We start from the raw sequence: 19,753 nt of genomic DNA on the forward strand, positions 1-19,753 counted from the left end.
AAGCAGCTTAACAATGTTGACCTAGGGCACTGCCCTGTTGGCGTTTGGATGACTGACCTCCAACACTCACAACCATCTTCCTTTGCCTCCATGACTCTAAACACACAGAATTTTCCATTGATTGCCATTGACCCTAGTTTTGCTAGGGCTCTTTACACTTGGTCAGGCAACTACTCTAATCCCATCTCTGGAGTTTAGCTCTTTTGTCCATGTTCGGACTAAGATTGTAATGAGATCAGTAGCTGAGTGGCTGTGGTGGAACCCAGACTGGGCATCATTGAGCAGGCTACTGCTGTTCTATTTGATAGGACCTTTGACAACCCCTTCCATTACTTTGCAGATGTTGGAGAGTGCATTGTTGCAGCTTTGCTGCATTTTTCAGGATCATTGTTATGGGAATTTGGGAAGAAAATATGACGAGGAAAAAGCAGCAGAGGAGGGGAAAGTGAAAGAACTGTCAAGGGCTAGGGAAGAGTAGTAAATGCAGTCATATTGCAGATATTCTGGGTAGAGTACAGACTGAGAAAATGCAGTGTTTTTGCATGCAGAGGCAGATAGTTGTGAGTACTTAATTCAACCATATTGGATATATAGGTAGCAGGAAGCATTAGCACTGAGAAGAAGCTGATTGGGTATTGAGTGAAATCAGAAACTGTTGGTTATGGATATAAATACAAACATATAATTACAGATGCACCAGAAAATCCTAAATCCCAAAGCAGACAGTGCCTACAACGCTCATGTTAAATAGAACAGGGATGTGGCCAGTCTGCTGAACATGGCTGGTTTGACACAGTTTATCAAGTCATTTGGGAGGGAGTGGAGGGGTGTTAATCATGGCAGAGTTAACACTGTAGGTGGGGGATTAAACTTGGTGAGGGGGAAGTGGAATGGAATTCATCATGCCTCGAGTGGTTTAGCACAGTGCATGTGTTGGAGGAGTTTAATCATGGCATGGTACCACCCCTACTCTGTTTCTCTTATGCACGCTACTCAATATTTTGAAGCTCAGCTGCTTATGGCACATCTCCTGAACTGTACCAATAAGCTGCAGATCGCCAGTGGGCTGTATTGGTAATGCTAAGATTTAAACTATCCCAGTGACCTTGCATTGCATTAATGGTAAAGCAGTACCTGACAGAGCAGAAGGCACAATGTACCTGTACCTTGCTGTTCAGGAAAATTTTGTGGAATTGGACTCGATGAGTATGGGTGACAGAATGTATACACTGTTTACTGGCTGGAGAATATGACCTTGTACAAGTGTGTTTTTCAGTTTTCACTTGTCATTTGACACATGTTATTACAGAGATGACCTGAATTATTTGTGTTTTAATTGGATACATTTCCCTTCACAGGAGATCAGCAAAGTCAAGGAGTCGGAGCCCAGTGTACTCAAGACATTCACGATCACGCAGTAAACACAGGCAATCCCGATCACGAAGCCGACATTCAAGTATTTCACCAAGCCGGTTTACCCTCAAGTCAAGCCTTGGTGCTGAGCTGAGCAAAACTAAAAGGGCAAGAGCTGCTGTGGCTGCCAAATCCAGCACAAAAGACTCAAAAGATCCGAAAGGTTCAGTTGCTACTCTTTGTAAAACAAGCGCTCACAGTGCTGGTTCCAGCAGTACAGCGCCTACAACGCCACTTAAAGATATAAAAAAATTGACTAAAATAGTAAAAAGTGAGAAGCCACCTTCACCTATTGAAACCTCAAATACGGTGATTGTGAAGATAGAGGAAGATGTTGCTGAGGAGATAATTTCAGAGACAAAAATAAAGACTGAAATACTGGAGAATAGCCCAGTACTCTCCCCATTGACAGTAAGAGAGTCTAAATCGCCAATGATGAAATGTGAAGTGGGAACACCAAAAGAGAAGAGTCTACCGCCTTTACCAAATGAAAGCAATCTGGATAAACCTCCACTTCCTCCTTCAGGTTCTGCTCCACCACCATTACCTCCACCATCTCCCCCTGTAACACTTCCTCCAGCCCCAGTACAACCACCACCTCCCCTACCATTAGTGACTCTGCACCAGTCTCAGCCTCCTCCAGAGATTCCGATTGAACCGCCACCACCAACAGCTACAGTGCATCTACCACAGCTCCCGGTACCCTTGTCATTACCATTGCCGCCAATACCGATGTCTGTACCAATCTTGACCCACCCACCAACCATCCCTCAACAACCACTATCAAGGACCACAGTGTTGGGCAGTGCGCTCCCCATGCCACCCATGCTGAACTCAGTAATGCCCTTACTGACTTCAACATTGCCACCCCTGCCATTGCCTCCACTCCTTCCTGGGGAAGATGATATCGAAAGGTAAGGAATGTGTTAAGTGTGTACATGAAAATTTTATGATTCAGTGTGTGATGTACCTATTAGAGAAGGTGCAAAACTTGACCTAGTCTTGGAAAATAAGAAGGAAGCAAATGTCAGGTATAGACAGCGGAGCTTCAATGAATCACGAGAAGAGTATGAAGGCAGTTGGGGTATACTAAAGAGGGAAATCAGGAGGGCAAAAAGGGGACATGAAATAGCTTTAGCAAATAGGGTTAAGGAGAATCCAAAGGAGTTTTATAAATATGCTAAGGACAAACAGGTATCTAGAGAGAGAATAGGACCCTTAAAGATCAGCAAGGCCAGCTACGTGTGGAACCACAGGGGATGGGGGAGAGACTAAACGCATATTTTGCGTTAGTGTTTACTGTGGAGAAGGACATGGAAGATATAGAATGTGGGGAAATAAATAGCAACATCTTGAAAAATGTCCATATTACAGAAGAGGAGGTGCAGCATGTTTTAAAATGCATAAAGGTGGATAAATCCCTGGACCTGATCAGGTGTACCCTTGAACTCTGTAGGAAGCTAGGGAAGTAATTGCTGGGCCCTTTGCTGAGATGTCTGTATCATTGATAGTCACGGCTGAGGTGCCAGAAGACTGCAGGTTGGCTAACATGGTGCCACTATTTTAGAAAGGTGGTAAGGAAATAGGGAGCAATAGATTGTGAGCCTGACATTGATGGTGGGCAAGTTGTTGGAGGGAATCCTGAGTGACAGGATTAACATTTTTGGAAAAGCAAGAACTGGTTAGGAATAATCAACATGTGCCTTGAAAATCTTGTGTCACTCACTTGATTAAGGTTTTTGAAGAAGTAGTGAAGGGGATTGATGAGGGCAGAGTGGTGGATGTGATCTATATGGACTTTAGTAAAGTGTTTGACAAGGTTCCTCAAGGTACACTGGTTAGCAAGGTTAGTTTATATGGAATACAGGGAAATCGCTCCATTTGGATACAGAAAGGACATGAAGGTAAAAGATGAGGGTGGTGGTGGAGCATTGCTGTTTGTACTGGAGGCCTGTGACCAATGGTGTGCCGCAAGGATCAATGCTGGATCCACTGCTTTTTGTTATTTATGTAAATGATTTAGATATGAACATAGGAGATATGGTTAGTAAGTTTGCAAATTGGAAGTGTAGTGGTCAGTGAAGAAGTTTACCTCAGAGTACAATGGAATCTTGATCAGATGAGCCAATGGCCAATGAGTAGCAGATGGAGTTTAATGTAGATAAATGTGAGATGCTGCATCTTGGAAAGACAAATCAGGCAGGACTTATATACTTAATAGTACCGTCCTGGGGAATGTTGCTGAACAAAGAAACCTTGGAGTGCAGGTGCATAGTTCCTTGAAAGTGGAGTCGCAGGTGGATAGGATAGTGAAGAACGCATTTGGTCATTATTGATCAATGAATATAGGGTTGGGAGGTCATATTGCAGGACATTGGTTAGACCACTTTTCAAATATTGTGTGTAATTCTGGTCTCCCTGCTTATAGGAAGGATGTTGTGAAACTTGAAAGGGCTCAGAAAAGATTTAAGGATGTTGCCAGGGTTGGAGTGTTTAAGCCATAGGGAAAGGCTGAATAGGCTGGGGCTATTTTCCCTGGAGCATTGGAGGTTGAGGAGTGATCTAAAAAAGGTTTATAAAATCATAAGTGGCATGGAAAGGGTAAATAAACAAGGTCTTTTCCCTGGGATGGGGGAGTCCAAAACTAGAGGGTTAGGTTTAAGCTGAAGGGGAAAGATTTCAAAGGGACAACTTTTTCACACAGAGGGTGGTGCATGTATGCAATGAGCTACCAGAGGAAGTGGTGGATGTTGGCACAATTCCAAGATAGTTCCTCACTCTGTGTCTGACACCCACATGTGCAAAACATGTTCTTTTCTGGAAAATCTCCAGGATGGTCTATACAGAATTCAGGAATGAAATTATCTTTCACACCCAAGATTATGATACGCATAGACTGGGAATGATGTGGACGCATTCTGGATTAGTGGTGCTGGAAGAGCACAGCAGTTCAGGCAGCATCCGAGGAGCAGTAAAATCAATGTTTCGGGCAAAAGCCCTTTATCAGGAATAAAGGCAGAGAGCCTGAAGCATGGAGAGATAAGCTAGAGGAGGGTGGGGGTGGGGAGAAAGTAGCATGGAGTACAATGGGTGAGTTGGGGGGGGGGGGGGATGAAGGTGATAGGTCAGGGGCGGGGGGAGGGTGGAGTGGTTAAGTGGAAAAGAAGATAGGCAGGTAGGACAAGTCATGGGGACAGTGCTGAGCTGGAAGTTTGGAACTAGGGTGAGGTGGGGGAAGGGGAAATGAGGAAACTGTTGAAGTCCACATTGATGCCCTGGGGTTGAAGTGTTCTGAGGCGGAAGATGAGGCGTTCTTCCTCCAGATGTGGATGCATGTCTGGTATAATCGTTAGCTTCTGTATCAGCTTTGCGAAGGATCTAGCTACTTCTCATCATTCCAGATTATAATTGCAACAGTAATTTTGTGGTTATGCAAGTTCATATTTGCTCTGCCTCCTCATCACATGAAAACTTGAGCGTAATTATTTGAAGATTGGTCAGGATGGTTGCACTGCTGATGTGGCATTGACTGGTCTCCATTATGACTGAACCTCATCTGAGGAGCTCGTCAACCCTCTGGAGATGCTCCATCGCACAGGTACAGCACAAGTTGAACTTCTGAGTTCCGAGAAAGAGTCACTGGACCCAAAACGTTAACTCTGATTTCTCTCCACAGATGCTACCAGACCTGCTGAGCATTTCCAGCAATTTCTGTTTTTGTTACAAGTTGACCTTTGACTGGTCTAATGTGGAAGGTGCATCTCTGACCCAGACTTGAATGTTAAATTAAGTTGTGATTCATCCTGTTTCTTCCTTGTTTCTAGAATAGCCATGGTGTGGTGCTGCTCTTGTTGGACTAGAGTGAACAAAATCAGAAGTCTCACGACACCAGGTTATAGTCCCAACAGGTTTATTTAAAATCACAAGCTTTCAGAGTGCTGCTCCTTCTTCTCCTGATGAAGGGGCAATGCTCTGAAAGCTTGTACTTCCAGATAAACCTGTTGGACTTTTAACCTGGTGTTAAGTGACTTCTCACGTTGTTTCTTGAAGGAATTAGGTATTTATTAGCATGTTGTTGTTCTGTTCGCCGAGCTGGGAATTTGTGTTGCAGACGTTTCGTCCCCTGTCTAGGTGACATCCTCAGTGCATGAGTGCAGTGGATTGGTCAGTCACTTTATAATGAGCAGCCTGAAACCAGCAAGTGAATCCAGAACAGGCAGTCAACAGCCATCATTTGTTGCATGCTGAGATATGAGAGCAGAAATCATCAGTCAGTCAGGAAAAGTGTGTAACTATTGGTCCCAAAATTGCTTGTGTGTTTATGAAAGGATTTAACTTTGTAACTGAAACTCTTGAGTTCTTAAGTGAAATAGCTATGTGAAAACTGTATATCCAAACAGCACCAAATTCCTCATAAGGCACAGTTACCCTTTTAGTCATGTCAATCATACCTAAATGCAGAAAGTGATTATTTGTTTAGCTGTGATTAACTATTTCCAGTACTTCATCACAGCTGTACTTTCCTATTTGAGAGCAGTGTGGAATGTGAGGCCTTCTAAATGGAGCAAATGTCCCCAAGTAGCAGTTCTTACTTAGATGGACAAACTGCACAACTTAAGCCAAGGAAGATAAACTGCAGAATCCCTGGTCCTGGGTCACTGAAAGCTAACAGGCAGTTACAACAATCAGTTAGGAAGGCAAAGAGCTTCAGTACAAGAGGATTTGAGTAAAGGAGTAAAGTTGTCTGGTGCAACTGTATAGAGTCTTAGTGGGGTTGTATCTAGAATTCTGTGCACAGTTTTGCTCTCATTGCCTAAGAAGGATATACTTGCCACATAGGGAGTGCAACATAGTCTCACCAAACTAATCCCTGCCGTGACAGGGTTATCTTAACAGGAGAGATTGAAAGGACTGGACCAGTACACTCCTGCCTTTGGAAGAATGAAAGATGATCTCACTGAAACTTAGAGAATTCTTGCAGGGTTCACCAGGGTAACAAAGGAGGGAGGTTTGCCTTTCTTGGATCTGGTATGAAAGGATAGTCTCAAAATCTATGCATCTGTTTCAGACTCAGCTCAGCAGGAATGTTTTCACTCGGTGGGTGGTGAATCTTTGGGAAATCTGTCTCAGAATATTGTAAAGCCTCAGTCATTGAGAATGTTCAAGAGAAAGATCAATAAATTCTTAGATATCAAAAAAATCAAGATATCTGGGATAGTACAGGAAAATTACATTAAGGAGATGAATATTCGTGATCTCATTGAAAGTGGAGCAGTCTTGAGGGGACAAATGACCAACTTCTGGTTCTTTGGACCAAACAGAGAAAGGCCACACACAAGCAGAGATACAGAACCTGGGTAATCACAAGGAGCACAGGTAACATAGATAATCTGAAAAAGTCTAGGAATTCTTTGTTCTTGTTATAAGATGCTATCACCAGTACTTTTGAGATTTTTCTGTAGTGTAATGGATTAAAATTAATTTTTTTCTTTGTTCTAGACATCGTACAAGGTGATTGCAAATGATCCTAAATAGTTTTAAAAATTATTTTTCTCTGTCAAGGAATATGTGGCAGGAGCAGCCCAATGAAAGGCATTCTCTGAAGCACCTTTACCAACATCTGGCACTCCTGCAATACCATGTTACCTCACACTCCATGATTGCATCTATACCTTGGTGCTGCTTTCCCACCACCACCCACATGGTTTTCATTGCTGTAATACTGTTTCTATTTCAGTCCGAAGGAGATCCAGCCTGTAAAATCTACCAAGAAAGATAGAGACCAAAGAACACGGCATTTACTAGCAGACCTCCCGCTCCCACCAGAACTTCCTGGAACAGATCCCTCGCCACCAGCTTCCCCTGAGCAGAAGACACTACCTCCATCTCAACCGATCCTTAAAAAAAGACCTAAGTAAGAATTTTGGAGAAACTAGCAATTTAGTTAAATATCTCAGGTGATCGTGGGCTTAATGTCTGCTGAAAGGAATGCTCTAGAGTTTATTGCTCAGACAGCCATCAGTTTGATTCTTTTGGATTCAGTCTTAAAGGTCAATATGACATTGTCCAGAAGGAGGCTGTTGTTGTGAATCAAACTGTGATACTGGCCTGATCTGTGTAGCATTTCGCAAAAATATTGGAGTTTGGTTGCCAGGAGAAGATTGCAGAAACACTATATGGGTGGACAAATGTTGTCCTGACCTCTTCTATCGACTACAATCACCCAACTGCTGAAAACCATTCACTCCTATTGTAATGCATCTTGAATAACCGCAGTACAATATAGCCTTGAAAATCAGTGTAGTCCTGCCACCCAGTGAGAATGAGTGTCTGTACACAATGGGACCTGTACCTCAGTGAGTGTGTGTGTGAGAGCCGTATCCCAGTGAGAGCCATTGTGTGTAGGATCCATACCTCAGTGACATTCGGTATGTGTGGGACCTGTACCCCAGTGAGAATGAGTGTGTGTGGGGGCCATACGCCAATGAAAGTCATTGTGTGTAGGATCTATACTCCAGTGAGAGTCGGTGTGTATGGGACCTGTACCCCAGTGAAAATAAATTCAATAACCTGAAATGAAGTGGAAATAATATTGGACATGCAGCTTTCATGTGAGGGTTTAGTTAGTTTCTGTTGCCACTCACACTTTAAACTTTACTTTAAGGATCTGTTGTCCTCGCTATGGTGAGAAAAAGGAGACTGAGAGTGACTGGGGCAAACGATGTGTGGATAAATTTGACATAATTGGAATTACTGGTGAAGGAACATATGGGCAAGTTTACAAAGCAAAGGATAAGGACACAGGTAATTGATGCTTCAAAAACCAGTGCTTTTCACCACCCAAAGCCACAGAGTATTATGTTTCATGGGCAAGTTTTGATTTCAGTGTTCCAAGATTTGAGATTTAGTCTTCTGTGTTTGCTGGGTGGAAAATAACATCTCAGTATTATGTGGTAACACTATCATCATTTATGCTATTTACAGCCATTTGCTGCAATCAAAGTCATCTATCCTTCGCTTTTGCAATTTTTTTTGTAGAACATTGCATCTCATGCCACTGCACTGGGACAGGAAGTCAGTGCTTGTGACAACATCATTCTTTGTCTAGAAATGGAAAGTTAGCTCCCACTGCATCTGTGGGTGCATTCACATTGGAGCCAATGTTAATAGATTCTAAGCAGTCAGTAGGATTGAAATTAAGGTGCAAGTTCTTTCTGTGGAGAGGGTTTATTGGCTTCTTCAGTCTTACCCCTCTCAATCCACAGTGTCACAGATCCTCCTATTCCAAATGGATTTTTTAAAATCACCATGCTCAAAGATATAATGAAATACATCTGGAGCAAGTGGGATTTGAATCTGGGCTTCTTGGCTTAGAGGTAGGGACACCACCACAGTGCCACAAGAGCCCTCTCCTTCCCTTATCCAAATACAATCAGGCAATTAATATCCGCTCCTGTTTCTCTTTCTTTTAAAATGGCATTAGCAAACGTAAAAATACAATTATCCAGACAACCACAACTGATGTCATAATTGTGTACCTGTTTGAACCACGGTACAGTTATGGCACAGAAGATTCTTTCATCTCATTGTGTCTGCGCTGGCAGAATAAGTTAGCTGTCTATTCCAATCCCACTTTCCAGCATCTGATCTAAATCTTGCAGCTAACGGCATTTCAGGGAAACAAGTTTTCATGTCCACTCCATCCTAGTCCCTCATTATTTTGCACACCTCAATTAAGTCACTCCTCAGCCATTTATGATCTAATTTACTTCTGATCCACAGCATTCTTCTTCTATACAGTGTACTTTGTCTACGCTAGATTGACCCCTGTGTTCTCACTTCAAGGTACCAGCAATCTTTGAGCTTCAAAATGGGGTCACAGTGGGTAAAAAGTTGGCAGGCACTACATGAAGACTATTCTTGCCTCATCACTGCTAGTCAGATAATGGAAACTTGATTTTTTGGTAGGTGAGATGGTTGCCCTTAAAAAGGTCCGACTGGATAATGAAAAGGAGGGATTTCCCATCACGGCCATTCGAGAGATCAAGATCCTTCGTCAGCTCAACCATACCAGCGTGGTCAACATGAAGGAGATTGTGACTGACAAACAAGATGCACTGGACTTCAAAAAAGATAAAGGTACGATAGAGATTATCATGAACTGGTATTTCAAAGGATATGCATGCAACCAAAAAATGTTGATTATCGATTTTTTACTTCCAAATTACTTGCAATGCACTTAACTCCAGTTTGTTACTCTTTAGCTTATACATAAGGAATATAAAGAGTAGGTTATCCATTTCTTGGATACTGTTCCATCATTTAACAAGATCCTGCTTGACCAAAGCCCACTTGCCTACATTTTCCCTTGATTTCTTACAAACAAAAATCTATCAATTTCAGTATTGCATATACTGAGCAATTCTACATTTTCAGCTCTCTTTTATAGAGAATTCCAAAGATTCACAATGGTCTGAGTGATTCCTGTTTCAGATATGTAGTGCATTGATCATTATCATTGCATTTCTGTGTTTTAATTTAGGTTGTAGCTGCTCAGATGCCCTCAGTAGAATCTCATTCTTTGTTCTGTTTATGTTGTTTGTTATTACATAGATGAGAAGCACTGGATTCTTCCCACCTATTCCATATTTTCCCACTGGTACAAGGAAGGACCCTTAATCTATCTTATTTCTGACTGTACTGGCCATTATCACAGCATCTTTTCGATCCTAGCTTGAATGGCCTCCTGTAACATGGCGTTGTGTACAGTTCGCTGAACCACACTGCTGACTTTGCCCTCACCTACACAGGCAGCAAGAACCTATTGATTGTTGGTTAATGATAAAGGTTGAAACTCCTCCAGCACGGGCTTCCCTTACCAATAATTCACCCTCAACTGAAGTCGGATTCACAGATCTATAGTTTCTCAGTCTCTCCTTGCAGCCTTCCTTAAACAAAGGCCACAACATTAGCCACCCTCCTTTCTGGGGAAGTTGAGTTCTACTAGCAGCAAGAAAAGAGTGAGTTCCATTTCTGATGGAATTAAGGCAACACTGGAAGAACCCCTGATCTACTGTGGTCACTGATTCAATATGTAGCTGAGCTGAGGTTTACTGATGTGATCTGAACAATTGACACTTGCCAGTATAGGAATTCTTAGTTCTGCATTGTGGTGTTAACTTAGACAGTGGTCTCTAGATGATGAGTGATATTTAATCTTCAATAATAGACCTATGGAAATGAGTGATTCTAACTGAGCCAAGCTAACAATTAACAGTCTGCATTTTAAAACTTCAATAAATAATTGCAAATCCAAACTAAGTTATGTAAGTAATTTTCTGGAATGCTTCCCTGTTGTGGGTGAATGATGACAGTAACCATTTTCTCACTTGTGTTGTCTCCATCCCAAATCAAACAGGAGCTTTCTATCTGGTCTTCGAGTACATGGATCATGATTTGATGGGTTTACTGGAGTCGGGGTTGGTGCATTTCACTGATGACCACATCAGATCTTTCATGCGGCAACTGATGGATGGATTAGATTACTGTCATAAAAAGAACTTTCTGCATCGTGACATTAAATGCTCCAACATTCTCCTTAACAACAGGTATGTAAATGACGAGCAAATAGAGGATGGAGTTGTGTTGTTAATAGCAGGATATTGATTGGTGGGAAAGTTTTATTTAGGTGGGGGTTGTGAGAGGGTAAGTAAGGGGACTTGCATCTATCTCTTTGATTGTTTACTTGATCCAGCATGATTCTTTTGGGGTGAGATAATTAGTTTAGGTGGTGGTTTTATTTGTGGGGAAATTTTATGTGGTAACTGCAATCTCAATAAATGTTCCTTTTATCCAGTGGACAGATCAAACTGGCAGATTTTGGTTTGGCACGATTGTACAACTCGGAGGAGAGGTATGTTTCATAAATGGTATAATACTCAGTATGTGTATGCTCCCAGTTATTGGAGCCGACAGGTAGCACCTGCTCACTGTTGACCAGTTTGGGTTCCACCAGGGCCACTCAGCTCCTGCTCTCATTACAGCCTTTGTTCAAACATGGATAAAAGAGCTGAGTTCTAGAACTGAGGTGAGAATGACAGCCCTTGACATCAAGACTGCATTTGACTAAGTGTGGCACCAAAGATTCCTAGCAAAACTGGAATCAATGGGTATCGGGGGCAAGCTCTCAGCTAGTTAGAGTCGTACCTGACACTTAAGATATTTATGCTTGTTGAAGGTCAGTCACCTCAGCTCCAGGACATTGCTTTAGGAGTTCCTCAAAGTCGTGTCATAGGCCCAACCATCTTCAGCCCCTTCATCAATGACTTACCCTCCATCATAACGTCAGAAGTGACGATGTTTGATCATGATTGATGTTGAACATTGTGTACATGACTCCTCAGGTACTGAAGCAATTCATGTTCAAATCCCAGGCTTAGGCTGATAGATGACAAGTAGGATTCACACCAGACAAATGTTAGGCAATGACCATCTCTATTAAGAGACAACCTAACCACTGTCCCTTGACATTAGTGCTGTCGCCATCACTGAATCCCCCACAATCGACATCCTTGGGGTTATCATTGACCAGAAACTTAATTGGACTTGCCACATAACCACATTGGCTATAAGAACAGGCCAAAAGTTAGGAAAACTGAGGCGAATAACTCACCTCTTGACGCCCAAAACCTGTCCGCATCTACAAGGCACAAGTCCGAAGTAAGGTGGAGTAGCCCCCACTTGCCTGAATGGGTGCAGCTGCAACTACACTCAAGAAGCTTGACACCGTCTAGGACAAAGCGGTCCACTGGATTGGTGTAACATCAACAAGCATCCACTCCTTGTACCAATGCTCAGTAGCAGCAGTGCATATTATCCACAAGAAATCCACCAAAGATCCTTAGACAGCGCCTTCCAAATCCATGTTTTGGGCAAAAGCCCATCATCAGGAATAAAGGCAGTGAGCCTGAAGCGTGGAGAGATAAGCTAGAGGAGGGTGGGGGTGGGGAGAGAGTAGCATACAGTACAATGGGTGAGTGGGGGAGGAGATGAAGGTGATAGGTCAAGGAGGAGAGGGTGGAGTGGATAGGTGGAAAAGGAGATAGGCAGGTCGGACAAGTCAAGGAGACAGTGCTGAGCTGGAAGTTTGAAGCTAGGATGAGGTGGGGGAAGGGGAAATGAGGAAGCTGTTGAAGTCCACATTGATGCCCCACCACCCCTCCCCACCCCTTTCCGCCTTCCGCAAAGACCGTTCCCTCCGTGACGACCTGGTCAGGTCCACACCTTCCTACGACCTACCCTCCATTCTGGCACTTTCCCCTGCCACCGCAGGTACTGTAAAACCTGTGCCCACACCTCCTGCCTCACCTCTATCCAAGGCCCTAAAGGAGCCTTCCACATCCATCAAAATTTTACCCGCACATCCACCAATATCATTTATTGTATCCGTTGCTCCCGATATGATCTCCTCTACATTGGGGAGACTGGGCACCTCCTAGCAGAGCGCTTTAGGGAACATCTCCGAGACACCCGCACCAATCAACCAAACCGCCCCGTGGCCCAACATTTCAACTCCCCCTCCCACTCTGCCGAGGACATGGAGGTCCTGGGCCTCCTTCACCGCCGCTCCCTCACCACCAGACGCCTGGAGGAAGAACGCCTCATCTTCCGCCTCGGAACACTTCAACCCCAGGGCATCAATGTGGACTTCAACAGTTTCCTCATTTCCCCTTCCCCCACCTCATCCTAGCTTCATACTTCCAGCTCAGCACTGTCTCCTTGACTTGTCCGACCTGCACATCTCCTTTTCCACCTGTCCACTCCACCCTCTCCTCCTTGACCTATCACCTTCATCTCCTCCCCCACTCACCCATTGTACTCTATACTACTCTCTCCCCACCCCCACCCTCCTCTAGCTTATCTCTCCATGCTTCAGTCTCACTGCCTTTATTCCTGATGAAGGGCTTTTGCCCGAAACGTCGATTTCGCTGCTCGTTGGATGCTGCCTGAACTGCTGTGCTCTTCCAGCACCACTAATCCAGTATTTGGTTTCCAGCATCTGCAGTCATTGTTTTTACCTTCCAAATCCATGACCACTTCTATCTAGAAGTACAAGGATAGTTGATACACTGAACAACACCACCTGCAAATTCCCCTCCAAGCCACTCACCATCCTGGCATGGAAGTGTATCACGTTCCTTCACTGTTGCTGGATCAAAATCCTAAAGTTCTCTCCCTAATGCAATTATGTGTCAAGCTACAGCACATGGACTGCAATGGTTCATGAAGGCAGCTCATCACCACCTTCTCAAGGGCAACTAAGGACAGGCAATAATAATGAAGAACAAATGAATAATAAAACAAAATTGCGGTACCATGGTTTGTGAGACACTAGAGCCAAATATGTAGATCTCTTCTTATGTTACTTTGTGAAGACAGAGGTTTTTTTTTATTTATCAGTGAATATGGACATCACTGACTGGGGCTGGCATCTTTTTCCTGTCCCTAATTACCTTTGAGAAGGTGGTGGTAAATTGCCTTCACGAACCACTGCAGTCCACTTAATTTCGGTTCACTGTTAGGGAGAGAGTTCTAGAAGTGCTATCAAAGGAGCCTTGGTGAGTTCTTGCACTGCGTCTTGTTTATGGTACACATTGCTCTCTTCCAAGCCTGCAGCATTTGCCATTTAGATGGACAGGGAAGCAGTTACAAGTGAATGGCATTACCTGCACATTCCTCTCCAAGCTACTCACAACCTGACTTGGAAATATATTTGCCATTATTTCACTATTGTAGGGTCAAAATCCCAGAACCTTTTTGCTGACAGCGCTTTGTGGTGTCCCTACACTTGAAGGACTGCAACAGTCTAAGATGATGACACACCACCACCTTCTCCACAGTGCTGGCATGACAAGTGACACTTAAATCTCATGAATGAATAGAAAAACATAACTAAGATTTTGGAAAATTGTCTTCTATGGTTTCTTGTACCATTTGTGCTTGAAATTGTGGGGAGAATAAACTTTGCTCCTTCTTTGAAGGACAAAACCTAAAGTTAGGAACTGGGCCCCAGCAAATGACAATAGACAATAGACAATAGATGCAGGAGTAGGCCATTCTGCCCTTCGAGCCTGCACCGCCATTCAATATGATCATGGCTGATCATTCCTAATCAGTATCCTGTTCCAGCCTTATCTCCATACCCCTTGACTCCACTATCTTTAAGAGCTCTATCCAATTCTTTCTTAAATGAATCCAGAGACTGGGCCTCCACTGCCCTCTGGGGCAGAGCATTCCACACAGCCACCACTCTCTGGATGAAGTAGTTTCTCCTCATCTCAGTCCTAAATGGTCTACCCCGTATTTTTAAGTTGTGTCCTCTGGTTCGGCACTCACCCATCAGCGGAAATATGTTCCCTCCTGCCAGAGTGTCCAGTCCTTTCATAATCCTATACGTTTCAATCAGATCCCCTCTCAGTCTTCTAAACTCAAGGGTATACAAGCCTAGTCGCTTCAGTCTTTCCGTGTAAGGCAATCCTGCCATTCCAGGAATTGACCTCGTGAACCTACGCTGCACTCCCTCAATAGCCAGAATGTCTTTCCTCAAATTTGGAGACCAGAACTGTACACAGTACTCCAGGTGTGGTCTCACCAGGGCCCTGTACAGCTGCAGAAGCACCTCTTTGCTTCTATACTCAATGAAATAGAATACAGTGTGATAATTGTTGCTCACTTACTTATTTATAGAAATCATAACCAGTATGATTTTACCAGTCCCTGTAAACTAAACATTGGGATTGATTCAGGCAGATTCACAGTAACATCCGCTTCATGTCAGAACTCTCATACTCCACAGGGAAACAGTATGGATTGTCTGCAGGCAAGGAAGCAATGCAGACCCAGGGGGTGATCATGCAAGTGAGGCATTCAGGGAAACTTCATTTTAAACAGCAAATGCTCTGAGTCTGTTAGAAATTAAAATCTCTCTGTGTTAAACCTGTGAGATCCAAGGTTTTTGCCATATCACCTGAATTCTTACACTAAAAAGCCTACAAGGCTTTAATTGGTTTGATCCTGATTGTAACATTTAGTGGAGTTGACTAACACACCATCTGTAATTCCTGGACAGTACAGTGCTTCACTTACATTCAATTTGTGCTCAGGTAACACTCGGATTGCATTCTGGTTATGCTCAGATTATAATCCATTTTTGGTGATGAGCATTGCACAACTGTCTCTTTGTACTTTGTGGCGTCAGCATTAATATAAAATTTGATGCATTGTTCAGAGTGACACGCTACACTTTTGTTCCCTAGCCGTCCATACACTAACAAAGTTATCACGCTCTGGTATCGCCCACCAGAACTGCTGCTAGGGGAGGAGAGATATTCACCAGCTATTGATGTTTGGAGCTGTGGGTAAGTGGAAGGTTTGTGGTACTGAAGATTAAGTATGTCACTGGCACAAACGCTTAATTGTTTTTGTTCAGAATATTTCCATTTGTGGCTTAGAAAGGAAGATAGGTACAAGAATAGGTCATTTAAACCCTTGAGCCTGTTTTGCCATTCAATGAGATCACGACTGATCTGTGGCCTAACTCCGCACACCTGCCTTTGGCCCATATTCCTTAATACCTTTGCATAATAAAAAATATTTATTTCACATTTGAAATACTGATTCCAAACATCTGCCATCCTTTGTATTTTGAAGTGCTTTCTAACATCACTCCTGAACATTTGGCCCTAATTTTGAAACTCTGCCCCCCTCCAGTTCTGAAATTCCCAATCAGTGGAAATAGTTTATCTTTATCTACCCTGTTTTTTCCCGCCACTACCTTGAATATTTTGATCAGATCACTTGATAATCTTTTAAATTCTAGAGAAAGTAGCCTAATTTGTATAATCTCTCCTCACAACCTTACCCTGAAATCCATGTATAATTCTTATAAACCTACATTGTGTTCTTCCTAAGGTGTGGTGCCCAGATCTGCTCACAGTACACAAGTGGGGCCTAACTAGGGTTTTGTATAACTGCATAACCTCTGTGTCATTATACTCCAGTTCTCTAGATATAAGGAGATATAAAGGCCAACATTCCAATACCTTCCATGATTATTTTCTGCACTTGTTCATGGCATTTTAAGGATCTGTGCAACTGACCTCCCCCCCCCCCCCCCCAAAATCTCCTCAGACATCTATTATGTTTAATGTAATACCATCTAGCAGGTATCCTGATCCAGCCTTTTTCAGTCCAAAATGGATAACCTCACACTTGCTTACTTTGAACCCATCTGCCACAGTTCTGCCTAATTACCTAGTCTATCAATACCCCTTTTATGCTTGTCATCTACGCTGTCTATAATGCCACCTCACATTGTGTTATCAGCAGACTTGGGTAAATGACTTTCTGTGCCATTATCCAAGTGGTTAAGTAAATAATGTAAATAATGTGAATAATTGATGTCCTAACACAGATTGTTGTGGGACACTACTGTTCACATTCCTGCTAATATGAGTACCTATCCATTATCCCTGCTTTCTGTTATCTGCCACTCAACTATTTTCCCAGCCATGTCAGTAATTGCCCTCAATTCCATGGACTTCTACTTTAGTTAATAGTGTCATCCATGGGACTTTATCAGACTCCTACTGGAAGTCCATATAAACAACATACAGAGATTTTTCCCTGTCTATTACTTTAATTATCTCTTCAAAAAGTTCAGTGAGGTTTTTCATGCATGAACCTGTCATGAATCCAGGCTGGCTCTCCCTAATTAACTGAAAATTTTCAGGGCTTATACCTGAAACGTCGATTTTCCTGCTCCTCGGATGCAACCTGTCCTGCTGTGCTTTTCCAGCACCACACTCTTGACTGAAACTTTTCACTGTTTTAATTACCCTATTTTTGATTATAGACTCCAACAATTTCCCCACCATAGATGTTAGGCAAGAGCAGTGCTATTCCTTGGTTTTTCTCTTTCGTCCTTCTTAAAAAGTGAAGTCACATGTACAATTTTCCAATCCAAAGGGATGACTCCTGTGTAACCTGGGAATTCTATAGTTGGGGTATCTACAATGTGCTGTCCTCCTTCCTTTGAGACCCTCAGATAGAAACCATCAGGTCCTAGGGATTTGTCAATCTTCAGTTCCATTAATTTCCTCATTATTGAAGTTTTAACTACATTAATTTTGTTCGATCCTTGTTCCAGTTCCACTGAGACTTATCTTGAGACTTTGGCAAATTATCCTTCTTTTCTATGAAATACTGAGGCAAAGTAATTATCACCATGTCTGCCATTGCCATTGTCATTGTCATTGACAATATCCCCACTTTCAATCTTTAGTTTGCTAACATTGCTCTTGACCAACTTTGCAAAACTATACATTTTCTTCTTATTGATTTTGATGTCCCCTACAAGTTTCCTTTCATAATCCCTTATGGTAACACTTTTTTGTGGCTCATTGCTGATCTTTGTATCCTTTCCATTCAACAGGATCTGTGCAGTATTTTGTATTTTTGTAAGCTCTTTCTTTAAATTTTACTTTTTCAATTTTATGCTGTCCCTTGCTTCATAGAGTTCAAACCAAAATTGGAAAAGCTGTGATTCTGTTTGCTATTTAAATGCAGAAGGGGCCTGAGATTTGATGTTGCAGATGATGATGATGAGTAAGAAATGCTGTAAAAGGAAAGGAGGTTGAGAGGCTTGGAGGAGTGAACACCTGTCAGAGAACCTATGATGTATAGGAAGTGACTGATGCTAGGAGGAATAACTGTAAAAAAAGAAGAGAGAGAGAGTTGGGGCAAAATAAACATCTGTAAAAGAAGCTTGAGAATGAAAAATGGAAGAGGCATAGATCATTTAATCCATTCAAATTGGGTTACATTAAGGGCTCAGCATAAAAGGGTGCTGTCCTTACACAAAGGGTGAAGTCAGTCTTATTTCCTGCTTTTGTTATTATCAGAGGTTTGACACAGTGATATTCCACAATAATAAGGAAATTGTGGATGTTGGCAATTTCAAAGGTCAGTTGTGCTGCTGAAACTGTCTGATTTCTGTGAAGCAGAGACCTGCAAGTGATGAGCTGGTTAATTCTTATCTGTCTGCAGATGTATCCTGGGGGAGCTCTTCACGAAAAAACCAATCTTCCAAGCCAATCAGGAGCTGGCACAACTTGAGCTTATCAGGTAAGACGTGAATTTAAGAAGTCCTCATGGTCGTAAATAACCTTTTTTACAATTAACCAAAATGCATCACCTCACATTTGCCTGGATTGAAGTCCACCTGACACTTCTCTGCCCAACTTTCCAGCCTATCTGTATTCTTTGACAGTCCCCTATGCTTTCTGCTACTCCACCAATCTTCGTGTCATCTGCAAACTTCCTGATCATACCAACAGTGCCCTCTTCCAGATATTATGTATATCACAAACAACAGTGGCCCCAGCACTGATCCCTGTGTTACATTTACCCTATTGACACTGGCGGTGTGCAGCTATATAATGTTAGACCTTAAGAGATAGGAGCAGAAGTAGACCATTTGGTCTGTTTAAGCCTGCTCTGTCATTTAATGCAACCATGGCTAAACATGTCTTCAGTTCCATTTCCCTGACTGCTCCCCATGTCTCCTTTATTCCCTGCAGGACCACATATCTGGCTAAATATGCATTAATCGACCATCCACAGCCCCTTGGAGGAGAGAATTCCAAAGATTTAAACCCCTTTCAGTGAAATAATTTCTCCTCATCTCATCCTAAATTATGAGCCCCTTATCCTAAATAACCTCTGTGTCAGAAGCTGTGAGTGGCTGTTAGAAGCCCCTTCAGAATCTTGTATGCTTCCATGATATCATTTCATTCTTCTAAATCTAAGAGAACATAGATCTAATTTACTCAGCCTCTCGTCATAGGAGCCAACTTCATGAACTTTCACTGAACTTCACAACTTTTAATTCCTAGCTAGCTTTATATCATCAGCAAACAAAGATAAATTACTCTCCATCTTTTCATCAAAGATACTAATAAACATTGCAAATAATGGTAACCCAGAACTGATCCATTTGACATCCAGTGGTCACAATGTGCTATCTTGAATATGCCAGGTTTGTCAGTACAATTTGCTTCCGGTCCATTATCATTCCTAATATATTTCCCATAATTCCCTGAGCTGCTATCTTGTGTATTAAACTTCTGTGTGATACCTTACTGAATCTGTTTTGGAAATCCAATTATACTGCATCTACTGGTTCTGTTTTAACTGCTTTACTAGTTACATTTAGAAAAGTCTCATTAAGTTTATCAATCCTGATATCCTTTTCATAAAACTATGTTGACTTTGTCAGAAA

The 19,753-nt window shown here is 42.5% G+C and overlaps 1 protein-coding gene across 1 annotated transcript in view; it reads left to right on the forward strand.

Moving 5' to 3' along the window:
- cdk12 (cyclin dependent kinase 12) overlaps positions 1–19,753 on the forward strand; it is a 65,999-nt gene that overhangs the window by 24,659 nt on the left and 21,587 nt on the right. The window contains exons 2-9 of the mRNA XM_072561158.1: positions 1,359–2,327; positions 7,151–7,327; positions 8,078–8,217; positions 9,382–9,552; positions 10,832–11,021; positions 11,270–11,326; positions 15,729–15,830; positions 18,520–18,597. Of these exons, the coding sequence (XP_072417259.1) occupies positions 1,359–2,327; positions 7,151–7,327; positions 8,078–8,217; positions 9,382–9,552; positions 10,832–11,021; positions 11,270–11,326; positions 15,729–15,830; positions 18,520–18,597 (1,884 nt within the window). The remainder of the gene's footprint in view (positions 1–1,358; positions 2,328–7,150; positions 7,328–8,077; positions 8,218–9,381; positions 9,553–10,831; positions 11,022–11,269; positions 11,327–15,728; positions 15,831–18,519; positions 18,598–19,753) is intronic.

Source organism: Chiloscyllium punctatum, chromosome 42 (assembly GCF_047496795.1).
Source record: "Chiloscyllium punctatum isolate Juve2018m chromosome 42, sChiPun1.3, whole genome shotgun sequence".
NCBI classification, from domain to species: domain Eukaryota; kingdom Metazoa; phylum Chordata; class Chondrichthyes; order Orectolobiformes; family Hemiscylliidae; genus Chiloscyllium; species Chiloscyllium punctatum.